Source organism: Zophobas morio, unplaced genomic scaffold (assembly GCF_036711695.1).
Source record: "Zophobas morio isolate AGI-343-1 ecotype UQ-CSIRO unplaced genomic scaffold, CSIRO_AGI_Zmor_V1 ptg000008l, whole genome shotgun sequence".
Classification (NCBI taxonomy): domain Eukaryota; kingdom Metazoa; phylum Arthropoda; class Insecta; order Coleoptera; family Tenebrionidae; genus Zophobas; species Zophobas morio.
In genome coordinates, this window is record NW_026972113.1 from 9699692 (window position 1) to 9714232 (window position 14541).

A 14541-nucleotide genomic window follows, 5' to 3' on the forward strand; every position below is an offset into this window, starting at 1 on the left:
CAAAAACCTATCGACCCCTAGCTAACAACCACCTCCTCATACCTCTCGTACACCTTCTGCAGCTGCTTCAAAGACCCCAACATATTCGCCTGAGTCCCCAAGCACATAGTTTTTTGCGCAGCGTCTAAATTAATATCACATTCGATGGAGTGATAGACGTGGATCAAATTAGGATCGACGCTCCTCACGATCCTCAAGCTCGACTTGATCGCGTTGTCGTAGAAGGTGACGTCCTCGAACCCCCACCCGGATATCAGCAAGTTCAACCCCCCCAAACCCACGTAGTCACTTTTGTACAAACTCACGATCCCGAACCCGAACTGCCGCCAGAAACCGCTGTCTTCGTCCACGATATCGTCGCTGAAAAATGAGTAATTATCGGGGTACGTCCTGTTCAGAAGTCGAGGATTGTACAGGCTATACACTATGGGGAAATACACACTTTTTTCCTTGACGGTGTTCTGGCGGACGCGCTGGAGGCTGCGGGGGTGGAAGATCATGTCCACGTCCATAAAGAGCACCAGGTCGTCGTCGCTGAGGAGGCTCAAGCCGCGCTCGAGGGCCCGGGCTCTGGAGAAGGTCTCGTTGGTGTGGATGGCGACGACGGCGTCGCTGCCGTAGGTGCGCTGGACGTCTTCGATGAGGGCGCCGCTGCGGAGGAAGTCCGAGGATCGGTCGTTCTGGTAGAGGACGACGAAGAGTTTGGCTTCTTCTTGGCGTTTGAGGCAGACGTCTTCGTACATCTTGAGGAAGCGGCGGAAGATTTTGTAGTGGCCGCTGAGGGGGAGGACGAAGTTGATGACTTCTTGTTTTTTGGGCGAGCTTGGGTGGAGAATGGGGGGGGGGGGAAATCCCTCGAAAAATGCAAAAATCAAAAAACCGAAAACAAAAAAATTGAAAAATCGAAAAATCCAAAAATCGAACACTCGAAAAAAGCTCAAAAATCGATAAATCCAATTTTTGGATTTTTGGATTTTTCGATTTTTGGGCATTACATTTTTGATTTTTCGATTTCTCGATTTTTCGATTGATACATTGTTCGATTTTTGGATTTTTTAATTGTTGTGTTACTCCATTTTTCCGATTTTGGATTTTCAATTTCTCGATTTTTCCACTTTTGGATTTTTCCGTTTATCGAATTTTTGTTTTGGATTTTCTGCTTTATCAATTTTTTGATTTCGATTTCTCAGATTTTCAAATTCCCGATTTTTGGACTTTGATTTTTCGACTTTCTCATTTTTAGATTTTTTTGTTTTTCGGTTTTTCGATTTTTTTCTACGTTTTGATTTTTCGGTTGAAGGGCTTTTCGACTTTTTGATTTTTCGAATTTTCAGTATTTCGATTTCTAGATTTTTCAATTTAGACTTTCCAAATTCTTGAAGTTTCGACATTCAGATTTCTCGATTTTTGGACTTTTCTTTTTTATCAGTCTAATTCTACGATTTTTCGATTTTTGGATTGTTCAATTTTTCGATTTGTCATTTTCGAATTTTTCCACTTGTGAAATCTCGAATCTCGTTTTGGATTTTTTGATTTATTGATTTTTGGAATTTTCAAATTTTCGGTTTTGATTCTAAGATTTTTCGATTTTTGGTTGTTCAATTCTTCGACTTTTCGATTTCTGGATTTTTCGCTGATCTATACCTATATTTTTGTGTTTTTCGACTTTTCGATTAGTAATTTATGAATTTTTCGATATTTCGAAATCTCCATTTTTAGAGTTTTTGATTTTTCGAAATTTCAATTTTTGGATCTATCGGCCTTTTGGATTTTTCAGTTTCTTAATGTTTCGACTTCAAGATTTTTCAATTTTCCGAGTTTTCGACTTCCATTTGTATTTCTCGATTTTACGACTTCAATTTTTCAATTTCTCAATTTTTCGACTTTACGCTTTCTCAATTTTCCGTTTTACCTATTTTTAGACTTTCACTTTTCAACCTTTCCACTTTACGATTTTTTAATTTTTTCGAATTTTCGTTTTTTTTTCGATTTTTGGACTTATCATTTATTCGATTTATCGAGTTTTGGATTTTTCGAAATTTAGATTTTTGGATTTCTCTTTTTACGACTTCGATTCTACGATTTTTCGATTTTGAATTGATCTATTCTTCAACTTTTCGGTTTTTCGATTTCAATCCATTCGAATTTTCGATTTTTGGGTTTTTGGATTTCCCGATTTGTGATGTTAATTTTTCGATTTTTTGAAATTTCAAATTTTCGAGTTTTGGATTTTTTGATTTTTTCAAAATTTCAATTTCTCGATTTTTCGACTTCTATTTTTCAATTTCTTAATTTTTCGACTTTACGATTTCTCCATTTTCCGTTTTACCGATTTTTAGACTTTCATTTTTTCAACCTTTCCACTTTCCGATTTTTAAAATTTTCGGTTTTTCTATTTTTCGATTTATCGAGTTTCGAATTTTCGAAATTTATATTTTTGGATTTCTCTTTTTATGACTTCGATTCTACGATTTTTCGATTTTGAATTGATCTATTCTTCAACTTTTCGGTTTTTGGATTGTTCAATTTTTCGACTTTCCGATTTTTGGATTTTTCGACTTTATGATCTGTGATTTTTGAAGTTTTCGACTTTTCGAAATCTCGAATCTCGTTTTGGATTGTTTGATTTATCGATTTTTGGAGTTTTCAAATTTCCGATTTCTCGATTTTTGATTTCTCTTTTTTCCGACTTTGATTCTAGGACTTCTCCATCTTTAGATTCTTCACTTTTTCGACTTTTCGATTTTTGGTTTTTTGGCTTAGTCTATACCTATATTTTTGTGTTCTTCGACTTTTCGATTGGTAAATTTTTAATTGTTCGATATTCCGAAATCTCCATTTTCCGATTTTTGGATATTTCGACTTTTCGATTTTGAATTTTTGGAATTTTCGACTTCGCTTATCGACTTTACGATTTTTGGATTTTTCCATTTTTACATTGTTCAATTTGTTGATATTTCGACTCTCAGATTTCTCTGTTTTTCAAGATTTTCGGATTACTCCATTTTTCGATATTTCGAGTTTTCATTTTTCGATCTTTTCGATTTTTTGATTTTTTCACTAGTCGATTTTTCCAGTTTTTGATTCTTCGATTTTTACTTTTCTCGATTTTCCGACACCGATTTTTCGATTTCTCAATTTGCGACTTTTCCACTTTTCCAAAAGGTTTTTGGATTTGTTGAATCTTCGATTTTTGGAATTTTCGTTTCTCCTCTTTATCGATTTTTGGATTTCTTGACTTTTGAATTTCTCTTTTATACTTCGTTTTTCCCAATTTTCGACTTTTCCGATTTCCGATTTATAGATTTTTACATTCAGTTTTGGATTTTTGGAATTTTTGACTTCGTTTTTCGACTTTTCGAGTTTTGGATTTTTCGATATTTCGAATTTAAAATTTTTCGACCCCGATTTTTCAATTTCATGATGTGTCGACTCCCATATTTCTAACTTCGATTTTTTGACTTTTCCCCTTTTCGATTTCTAAATGTTTCAATTTTTGGATTTTTCGATTTCTGGATCTTTCAAGACATTTGGATGTCTCCATTTTTCGATTTTTGGGCTTTATATTTATGATTTTTCGATTTCTCGATTTTTCGACTTTTCGATTAATACATTTTTCGATTTTTGGATTTCTCCATTTTTCCGATTTTGGATTTTCAAATTCTGGATTTTTCGACTTTTGGATTTTTCCGTTTATTGAATTTTTGTTTTGGATTTTTTGCTTTATCAATTTTTTGATTTTTCAAATTTTCGATATTATTTTTTGACTTCGATTTCTCAGATTTTCAAATTCCCGACTTTTGGCCTTTGATTTTTCGACTTTCTCATTTTTCGATATTTTGTTTCTTCGGTTGTTCGATTTTTTTCTTTTTCTTTTTGATTTTTCGGTTGACGGGCTTTTACTTTTTGATTTTGGATTTTTTGATTTTTCGAACTTCCAGTATTTCGATTTGTAGATTTTTCAATTTAGACTTTCCAGTTTCTTGAAGTTTCGACTTTCAGATTTCTCGATTTTTGGATTTCTCGTTTTTACTACTCTGATTCTACGATTTTTCGGTTTTTGGTTGTTCAATTTTTCGACTTTTCGATTTCTGGATTTTTTGATTTATTTATTTTTGGTTTTTTCGACTTTTCGATTGGTAATTTATGAATTTTTCGATATTTCAAAATCTCCATTTTTAGTTTCTTAATGTTTCGACTTCTAGATTTTTCAAGTTTTCGACTTCCATTTTTAAATTCCTCGATTTTTCGATTTCAATTTTTCAATTTCTCAATTTTTCGACTTTACTTACGATTTCTCGATTTTCTGTTTTACCGATTTTTAAACTTTCACTTTTCAACCTCTCCACTTTCAGATTTTTAAAATTTTTCGAATTTTCGGTTTTTCTATTTTTCGATTGGTCGATTTTTGGACTTGTCATTTATTAGATTTATCGAGTTTTGGATTTTTTGAAATTTAGATTTTTGGATTTCTCTTTTTACGACTTCGATTCTACGATTTTTCGATTTTGAATTGATCTATTCAACTTTTCGGTTTTTGGACTGTTCAATTTTTCGACTTTTTGATTTTTGGATTTTTCGACTTTACGAAATCTCGAATCTCATTTTGGATTTTTTGATTTAACGATTTTTGGAGTTTTCAAATTTCCGATTTCTCGATTTTTTGACTTCGATTTCTCCATTTTTGGATTTTTCTTTTTTCCGACTTTGTTCTAGGACATCGATTTTTAGATTCATCAGTTTTTCGACTTTTCGATTTTTGGATTTTTCGCTTGATCTATACCTATATTTTTGTGTTTTTCGACTTTTCGATTGGTAATTTTTTAATTGTTCGATATTTCGAAATCTCCATTTTTCGAAATTTCAATTTTTGGATTTATCGACCTTCTGGATTTTTCGACTGTTCGACATTTTCGTTTCTAGATTTCTCAATTTAGATCTCGACAGATTTTTCAATTTTTCAACTTCGACTTTTCGACTTTGAGTTTTCGATTTGTCGATTTTTGGATTTTTCGATTATCCATTTTTGGATTGCTCTTTTTTAGGATTGTGATTCTTTTATCTTTCGATTTTTGGATATTTAGCTTTACGACCCCCCCCCCCCCCCCATTTGCCAATTTTTAGACTTTGATTTTTTGAGATTTTCACTTTCCGATTTTTGATTTTTTCAAATTTTCGATTTTTCCACTTTTCATTTTTTCGATTTTTTAATTTTTACTTTTCGTTTTTTGGATTTTTGGCTTTTTGGCCTTTACGATTTTTCAATTTTCGACTTTGGAATGTTTTGATATTTCAATTTTCCGATTTAAAACTTTGGAATGCAATTTTTGTATTTTACAGCTTTCATTTTTTCCATTTTTTAGTTTTATTTAATTATTTAACTTTTTTTTTCAGTTTTTCGATTTTCAGTTACATACGCACTTTTACGACTCCATCTGTTTGGTAACCGAGTATATTTTTCTCCCAGTGTAAATTTTGAAAATATAAGGGAAAATCGGAGTGAGGTTAAAACGCTGGATTTTTTTTTTTAATGTCAAAAAAGTTGTCACTTGCATAATTTCATGGCTCTCAACCGCATTGAACAAAAAACCCAGACAGGGCAGTGTAACCTTACTTTATAGTCGCCACTTCCGGTATAAATGATGAAAAATTGCTGTGTTCAAGGTGTTTTTCCGTACTTGGGGAAAAAGTGGAGGAAAAACTTGAACGTAATTCAAATAGGGGTAATAAATACAATAAACGTCAGATCTCACCGCTGCCAACCGTATCGAACAAAAAACCCAAGCAGTGGTGTGACTAACCTCACTTTTTACAAAGTTGATAGAAACGACAATAAACAAACTTAGATAAAACAGTTTTGGCATTTCCTTTCCACAAACAACACCAACTAAAAATATAAAATTTATTACGCTAGTTTTAATACAAGTATATAAATGCATCCTTACATACATTATGGCAGTTTCTCTTGGCAACTTAAAACATAAATAACAGCTAACGCTCGCCTCAACAGCAACATTGCCCTTAATTTCAACTAATTCAGACTTGTCAATAATTGAGATTTTAAATACAGCTCGAAAAACAGGAACTTCGTTAAAATTAAAACAATACGATGCGATCACAGTCATTTTCAAAAAACTATCGACCCCTAACTAACAACCACCTCCTCGTACCTCTCGTACACCTTCTGCAGCTGCTTCAAAGACCCCAACATATTCGCCTGAGTCCCCAAGCACATAGTTTTTTGCGCAGCGTCTAAATTAATATCACATTCGATGGAGTGATAGACGTGGATCAAATTAGGATCGACGCTCCTCACGATCCTCAAGCTCGACTTGATCGCGTTGTCGTAGAAGGTGACGTCCTCGAACCCCCACCCGGATATCAGCAAGTTCAACCCCCCCAAACCCACGTAGTCACTTTTGTACAAACTCACGATCCCGAACCCGAACTGCCGCCAGAAACCGCTGTCTTCGTCCACGATATCGTCGCTGAAAAATGAGTAATTATCGGGGTACGTCCTGTTCAGGAGTCGAGGATTGTACAGGCTATACACTATGGGGAAATAGACACTTTTTTCCTTGACGGTGTTCTGGCGGACGCGCTGGAGGCTGCGGGGGTGGAAGATCATGTCCACGTCCATGAAGAGCACCAGGTCGTCGCCGCTGAGGAGGCTCAAGCCGCGCTCGAGGGCCCGGGCTCTGGAGAAGGTCTCGTTGGTGTAGATGGCGACGACGGTGTCGCTGCCGTAGGTGCGCTGGACGTCTTCGATGAGGGCGCCGCTGCGGAGGAAGTTCGAGGATCGGTCGTTCTGGTAGAGGACGACGAAGAGTTTGGCTTCTTCTTGGCGTTTGAGGCAGACGTCTTCGTACATCTTGAGGAAGCGGCGGAAGATTTTGTAGCGGCCGCTGAGGGGGAGGACGAAGTTGATGACTTCTTGTTTTTTGGGCGGGCTGGGGTGGAGGATGGGGGGGAAAAATCCCTCGAAAAATGCAAAAATCAAAAAATCGAAAACCGAAAAATTCAAAAATGGCAGTCGAAAAATCAAAAAATTGAAAAATCGAAAGATCCAAAAATCGAACACTCGAAAAAAGCTCAAAAATCGATAAATCCAATTTTTGGGCATTACATTTTTGATTTTTCGATTTCTCGATTTTTCAATTGATACATTTTTCGATTTTTGGGTTTTTTAATTGTTGGGTTACTCCATTTTTCCGATTTTAGATTTTCAATTTCTCGATTTTCCATTTTTGAATTTTTCCGTTTATCGAATTTTTGTTTTGGATTTTCTGCTTTATCAATTTTTTGATTTTTCAAATTTTCGATATCATTTTTTGACTTCGATATCATTTTTTGACTTAGATTTCTCAGATTTTCAAATTCCCGATTTTTGACTTTGATTTTTCATTTTTAGATTTTTTGTGTTTCGGTTTATCGTTTTTTTCCCCTACGTTTTGATTTTTCGGTTGATGGGCTTTTCGACTTTTTGATTTTGGATTTTTTGATTTTTCGAATTTTCAGTATTTCGATTTCTAGATTTTTCAATTACGACTTTCCAAATTCTTGAAGTTTCGACTTTGGATTTTTCGATTTTTGGATTTGTAATTTTTGAATTTTTCCACTTTTTGCGAAATCTCGAATCTCGTTTTGAATTTTTTGATTTATCGATTTTTGGAGTTTTCAAATTTTCGGTTTTTCGATTTATTGATTTTTTGACTTCGAGATGTCAATTTTTGGGTTTCTCTTTTTTCAGACTTTGATTCTAGGATTTTTCCATTTTTTGATTGTTCAATTTTTCGACTTTTCGATTTATGGATTTTTCGATTTATCTATTTTCGGATTTTTCGACTTTTCGATTGGTAATTTATGAATCTTTCGATACTTCGAAATCTCCATTTTTCGAGTTTTGGATGTGTCGATTTCTCCATTTTTGGATTTCTCTTTTTTCCGACTTTGATTATAGAACTTCTCGATTTTTAGATTCTTCAGTTTCTCGGCTTTTCGATTTTTGGATTTTGCGCTTGATCTATACCTATATTTTTGTGTTTTTCGACTTTTCGATTGGCAATTTTTTAATTGTTCGATATTTCGAAATTTCCATTTTTCGAAAATTCAATTTTTGGATTTATAGACCTTCTGGATTTTTCGACTTTTCGATATTTCAGTTTGTAAATTTCTCAATTGAGATTTCGACTTACAGATTTTTCAAGTTTTCGACTTCGACATTTCGACTTTGAGTTTTCGATTTGTCGATTTTTGGATTTTTCGATTATCCATTTTTGGATTGCTCCTTTTTACGATTTTGATTCTACGATCTTTCGATTTTTGGATACATCAGTTTTTCCATTTTCGATTTTTGGATTTCTCAGTTTATTCGAGTTTTCATTTTTGGATATTTAGCCTTTCCGATTTATGACTTTTGAATTTTTCGATTTATTTATTTTCGGATTTTTCGACTTTTCGATTGGTAATTTATGAGTCTTTCGATACTTCGAAATCTCCATTTTTCGAGTTTTGGATTTTTCGAAATTTCAATTTGTGGATTTATCGGCCTTCTGGATTTTTTAGTTTCTTGATGTTTCGACTTCAAGATTTTTCAAATTTTCGATTTTTGGATTTCTCGGTCAATTCGAATTTTCGATTTTTGGGTTTTGAGTATTCCGATTTCTAGATTTTTCCACTTTCAAAATTTCGAATCTAGTTTTGGATTTTTTGATTTATCGATTTTTGGAGTTCTCAAATTTTCGGTTTCTCGATTTATTGATTTTTTCTCGGTTTCTCGATTTTTGGATTTCTCTCTTTTCCGACTTTGATTCTAGGATTTTTCGATTTTTGGATTGTTGAATTTTTCGACTTTTCGATTTATGGATTTTTCGATTTATCTATTTTTGGATTTTTTGATTAGTAATTTTTTAATTTTTCGATATTTTGAAATCTCCATTTTTCGAGTTTTTAATTTTTTGAAATTTCAATTTTTGGATTTATCGGCCTTCTGGATTTTTCGGTTTCTTGATGTTTCGACTTCAAGATTTTTCATTTTTCGATTTTTCGATTTTGACTTTTCGACTTTGAGTTTTCGATTTGTCGATTTTTGGATTTTTCGACTGTCCATTTTGGATTTCTCTTTTTTACCAATTCGATTCCATGATCTTTCGATTTTTGGATTGATCAATTTTTCGACTTCGACAATTTTTTGAAATCTCAAATTTTCGAGATTTGGATTTTTTGATCTATCGATTTTTGTTGAGTTTTTCAAAATTTCGATTTCTCGATCTTTCGACTTCAATTTTTCAATTTCTCGATTTTTCCACTTCCATTTTTCAATTTTTAAATTTTTCGACTTTACGATTTCTCGATTTTCTGTTTTACCGATTTTTAGACTTTCACTTTTCAACCTCTCCACTTTCCGATTTTTAAAATTTTTCGAATTGTCGGTTTTTCTATTTTTCGATTGGTCGATTTTTGGACTCGTCATTTATTCGATTTATCGAGTTTTGGATTTTTCGAAATTTAGATTTTTGAATTTCTCTTTTTACGAATTCGATTCTACGATTTTTCGATTTTGAATTGATCTATTCTTCAACTTTTCGGTTTTTGGATTTTTGAAGTTTTCGACTTTTCGAAATCTCGAATCTCGTTTTGGATTTTTTGATTTATCGATTTTTGGAATTTTCAAATTTCCGATTTCTCCATTTTTTGACTTCGATTTCTCCATTTTTGGATTTCTCTTTTTTACGAATTCGATTCTACGACCTTTCGATTTTTGCATTGATCAATTCTTCGACTTTTCGATTTTTCGGTTTTTGGATTTCTCAGTCCATTCGAATTTTCGATTTTTGGGTTTTTGGATTTCCCGATTTGTGATGTTAATTTTTCGATTTTTTGAAATTTCAAATTTTCGAGTTTTGAATTTTTTGATTTATCGATTTTTGATTTTTTCAAAATTTCAATTTCCCGATTTTCCGACTTTCATTTTTCAATTTCTCGATTTTTCGACTTCCATTTTTAAATTCCTCGATTTTTCGACTTCAATTTTTCAATTTCTCAATTTTTCGACTTTACGATTTCTCCATTTTTCGTTTTACCGATTTTTAGGCTTTCACTTTTCAATCTTTTCACTTTCCGATTTTTTTAATTTTTCGAATGTTTGGTTTTTCTATTTTTCGATTGGTCGATTTTTGGACTTCATATTTATTCGATTTATCGAGTTTTGGATTTTTCGAAATTTAGATTTTTGGATTTCTCTTTTTACGACTTCAATTCTACGATTATTCGATTTTGAATTGATCTATTCAACTTTTCGGTTTTTGGATTGTTCAATTTTTCGACTTTTCGATTTTTGGATTTTTCGAAATCTCGAATCTCGTTTTGGATTTTTTGATTTATCCATTTTTGGAGTTTTCAAATTTCCGATTTCTTGATTTTTTGACTTCGATTTCTCCATTTTTGGATTTCTCTTTTTTCCGACTTTGTTCTAGGACTTCTCGATTTTTAGATTCTTCAGTTTTTCGACTTTTCGATTTTTGGATTTTTCGCTTAGTCTATACCTATATTTTTGTGTTCTTCGACTTTTCGATTGGTAAATTTTTAATTGTTCGATATTCCGAAGTCTCCATTTTTCGATTTTTGGATATTTCGACTTTTCGATTTTGGATTTTTGGAATTTTCGACTTCGCTTATCGACTTTACGATTTTTGGATTTTTCCATTTTTACATTGTTCAATTTCCTGATATGTCGACTCTCAGATTTTTCTGTTTTTCAAGATTTTCGGATTACTCCATTTTTCGATTTATCGAGTTTTGGATTTTTCGAAATTTAGATTTTTGGATTTCTCCTTTTACGACTTCGATTCTACGATTTTCTATTCTGAACTGATCTATTCTTCAACTTTCCGATTTTTGGATTTGTGATTTTTGAATTTTTCCACTTTCGAAATATCGAATCTCGTTTTGAATTTTTTGATTTATCGATTTTTGGAGTTTTCAAATTTTCAGTTTCTCGATTTATTGATTTTTTGACTTCGAGATCTCGATTTTTGGATTTCTCTTTTTTCCCGACTTTGATTCTAGGATTTTTCGATTTTTGGTTGTTCAATTTTTCGACTTTTCGATTTCTGGATTTTTCGATTTATCTATTTTTGGATTTTTCGAGTTTTGGATTTTTCTCAATTTCAATTTTTGGATTTATCGGCCTTCTGGATTTTTTAGTTTCTTGATGTTTCGACTTCAAGATTTTTCAATTTTTCGATTTTTCGACTTTGACTTTTCGACTTTGAGTTTTCGATTTGTCGATTTTTGGATTTTTCGATTGTCCATTTTTGGATTTCTCTTTTTTACGATTTCGATTCTGATGTTTCGATTTTTAGATTAATCAATTCTTCGACTTTTCGATTTTTCGGTTTTTGGATTTCTCAGTCCATTCGAATTTTCGATTTTTAGATTTTTGGATTTTCCGGTTTGTGATGTTAATTTTTAGATTTTTTGAAATTTCAAATTTTCGAGTTTTTTTTAGACTTTGGTTTTTTGGACCTTTCCACTTTCCGATTTTTAAATTTTTCGAATTTTCGGTTTTTCGATTTTTCGAAAAGATTTTTGGATTTCTCTTTTTACGACTTCGATTCTACGATTTTGAATTGATCTATCCTTTAACTTTTTGGTTTTTGGATTGTTCAATTTTTCGATTTTTGGATTTTTCGACTTTCCGATCTGTGATTTTTTAATTTTTCGACTTTTCGAAATCTCGAATCTCGTTTTGGATTTCAAATTTCCGATTTCTCGATTTTTTGACTTCGATTTCTGGATTTTTGGATTCTTCAGTTTTTCGACTTTTCGATTTTTGGATTTTTCGCTTGATCCATATATTTTTGTGTTTTTCGAATTTTCGATTGGTAATTTTTAATTGTTCGATATTTCGAAATCTCCATTTTTCGAGTTTTCGATTTTTCGAAATTTCAATTTTTGGATTTATCGACCTTCTGGATTTTTCGACACTGATTTCTCAGTTGTTCATATTGCGACTTACAGATTTTTCAATTTTTCGAGTCTGACTTTTCGACTTTGAGTTTTCGATTTGTCGATTTTTTGATTATTCATTTCTCAGTTTATTCGAGTTTTCGATTTTTGGATATTTCGCCTTTCCGATTTCAGATTTTTGAATTTTTCGATTTTCGAGTTTAAAATTTTTTGGTCTATCGATTTTTGGATTTTTCAAAATTTCGATGTCTCGATTTTTTGACTTCTCGATTTCCGATTTTTCGACTTCTATTTTTCAATTTCTCGAATTTTCGACTTCACGATTTCTCGATTTTCCGATTTACCGATGTTTAGACTTTTATTTTTCAACATTTTCACCTTCCGATTTTTGATTTTTTCAAATTTTAGATTTTCCAACTTTTCCTTTTCTCGATTTGTTGATTTTTTGATATTTACTTTTCGTTTTCACGATTTTCGGCTTTTTCGCCTTTTCGATTTCTAATTTTTCTCTTTTACAAAGTCTCGATCTTCAAACTTTAGAATTTGAAAATTGTGGAATTTTTCCATATTTCAATTCTACGATTTAAAACTCTGGAATGTAATCTTTGTAATTTACAATTTTCATTTTTTCAATTTTTAATTTTTCGATTTTCAGTTACTAACGTACTTTTACGATTCCATTTGTTTGGTAAACGAGTATATTTTTCTCCCAGCATAAATTTTGAAAAAATTAGGGAAAACCCGAGTGAGGTTAAAACATTATACATTTTTTTTAATATCAAAGAAGTTGGATATAACGACACGTAAAACTTAAATTTTGTATTATTATTTTTTTAAAAACAAAACTCCAAACTCAGTCACCTGCTTAATTTCATGGCTCTCAACCGTATTGAACAAAAAACCCAGGCAGGGCAGTGTAACTAATTAACTGTGGTAACCAACCTTACTTTATAGCCGCCATTTCCGGTATAAATGTTGAAAAATTGCTGTGTTCAAGGTGTTTTTCCGAACTTGGGGAAAAAGTCGACGAAAAACTTGAACGTAATTCAAATAGGGGTAATAAATACAATAAACGTCAGATCTCACCGCTGCCAACCGTATCGAACAAAAAACCCAAGCAGTGGTGTGACTAACCTCACTTTTTACGAAATTGATGGAAACGGCAATAAACAAACTTAGATAAAACAGTTTTGGCATTTCCTTTCCACAAACAACACCAACTAAAAATATAAAATTTATTACGCTAGTTTTAATACAAGTATATAAATGCATCCTTACATACATTATGGCAGTTTCTCTTGGCAACTTAAAACATAAATAACAGCTAACGCTCGCCTCAACAGCAACATTGCCCTTAATTTCAACTAATTCAGACTTGTCAATAATTGAGATTTTAAATACAGCTCGAAAAACAGGAACTTCGTTAAAATTAAAACAATACGATGCGATCACAGTCATTTTCAAAAAACTATCGATCCCTAACTAACAACCACCTCCTCGTACCTCTCGTACACCTTCTGCAGCTGCTTCAAAGACCCCAACATATTCGCCTGAGTCCCCAAGCACATAGTTTTTTGCGCAGCGTCTAAATTAATATCACATTCGATGGAGTGATAGACGTGGATCAAATTAGGATCGACGCTCCTCACGATCCTCAAGCTCGACTTGATCGCGTTGTCGTAGAAGGTGACGTCCTCGAACCCCCACCCGGATATCAGCAAGTTCAACCCCCCCAAACCCACGTAGTCACTTTTGTACAAACTCACGATCCCGAACCCGAACTGCCGCCAGAAACCGCTGTCTTCGTCCACGATATCGTCGGTGAAAAATGAGTAATTATCGGGGTACGTCCTGTTCAGGAGGCGAGGATTGTACAGGCTATACACTATGGAGAAATAGACACTTTTTTCCTTGACGGTGTTCTGGCGGACGCGCTGGAGGCTGCGGGGGTGGAAGATCATGTCCACGTCCATGAAGAGCACCAGGTCGTCGCCGCTGAGGAGGCTCAAGCCGCGCTCGAGGGCCCGGGCTCTGGAGAAGGTCTCGTTGGTGTGGATGGCGACGACGGTGTCGCTGCCGTAGGTGCGCTGGACGTCTTCGATGAGGGCGCCGCTGCGGAGGAAGTCCGAGGATCGGTCGTTCTGGTATAGGACGACGAAGAGTTTGGCTTCTTCTTGGCGTTTGAGGCAGACGTCTTCGTACATCTTGAGGAAGCGGCGGAAGATTTTGTAGCGGCCGCTGAGGGGGAGGACGAAGTTGATGACTTCTTGTTTTTTGGGCGAGCTTGGGTGGAGGATGGGGGGGGGGAAATCCCTCGAAAAATGCAAAAATCAAAAAACCGAAAACCAAAAAATTGAAAAATCGAAAAATCCAAAAATCGAACACTCGAAAAAAGCTCAAAAATCGATAAATCCAATTTTTGGATTTTTGGATTTTTCGATTTTTGGGCATTACATTTTTGATTTTTCGATTTCTCGATTTTTCGATTGATACATTGTTCGATTTTTGGATTTTTTAATTGTTGTGTTACTCCATTTTTCCGATTTTGGATTTTCAATTTCTCGATTTTTC

General features: G+C 33.6%; 3 protein-coding genes across 3 annotated transcripts; all 3 read right to left on the minus strand.

The window, feature by feature from the left end:
• Positions 1-17: 17 nt before the first annotated feature.
• Positions 18-6125, minus strand: LOC135124830 (chondroitin sulfate synthase 3-like). The gene is made up of 2 exons (XM_064050053.1): positions 5950-6125; positions 18-822 (listed from the first exon to the last, which is right to left on the minus strand). The coding sequence occupies exons 1-2, from the start codon at positions 6123-6125 to the stop codon at positions 18-20; spliced, it is 981 nt and encodes a 326-aa protein (XP_063906123.1).
• Positions 6126-6145: 20 nt separating this feature from the next.
• On the minus strand, positions 6146-12931 carry LOC135124831 (chondroitin sulfate synthase 3-like). Its single transcript, XM_064050055.1, has 2 exons — positions 12918-12931; positions 6146-6950 (listed from the first exon to the last, which is right to left on the minus strand). Exons 1-2 carry the CDS (start codon positions 12929-12931, stop codon positions 6146-6148), a joined length of 819 nt encoding a protein of 272 aa, XP_063906125.1.
• A 517-nt stretch (positions 12932-13448) lies between these two features.
• On the minus strand, positions 13449-14174 carry LOC135124832 (chondroitin sulfate synthase 3-like). Its single transcript, XM_064050056.1, has one exon. The coding sequence runs from the start codon at positions 14172-14174 to the stop codon at positions 13449-13451; it is 726 nt and encodes a 241-aa protein (XP_063906126.1).
• Between the last annotated feature and the right edge of the window lie 367 nt (positions 14175-14541).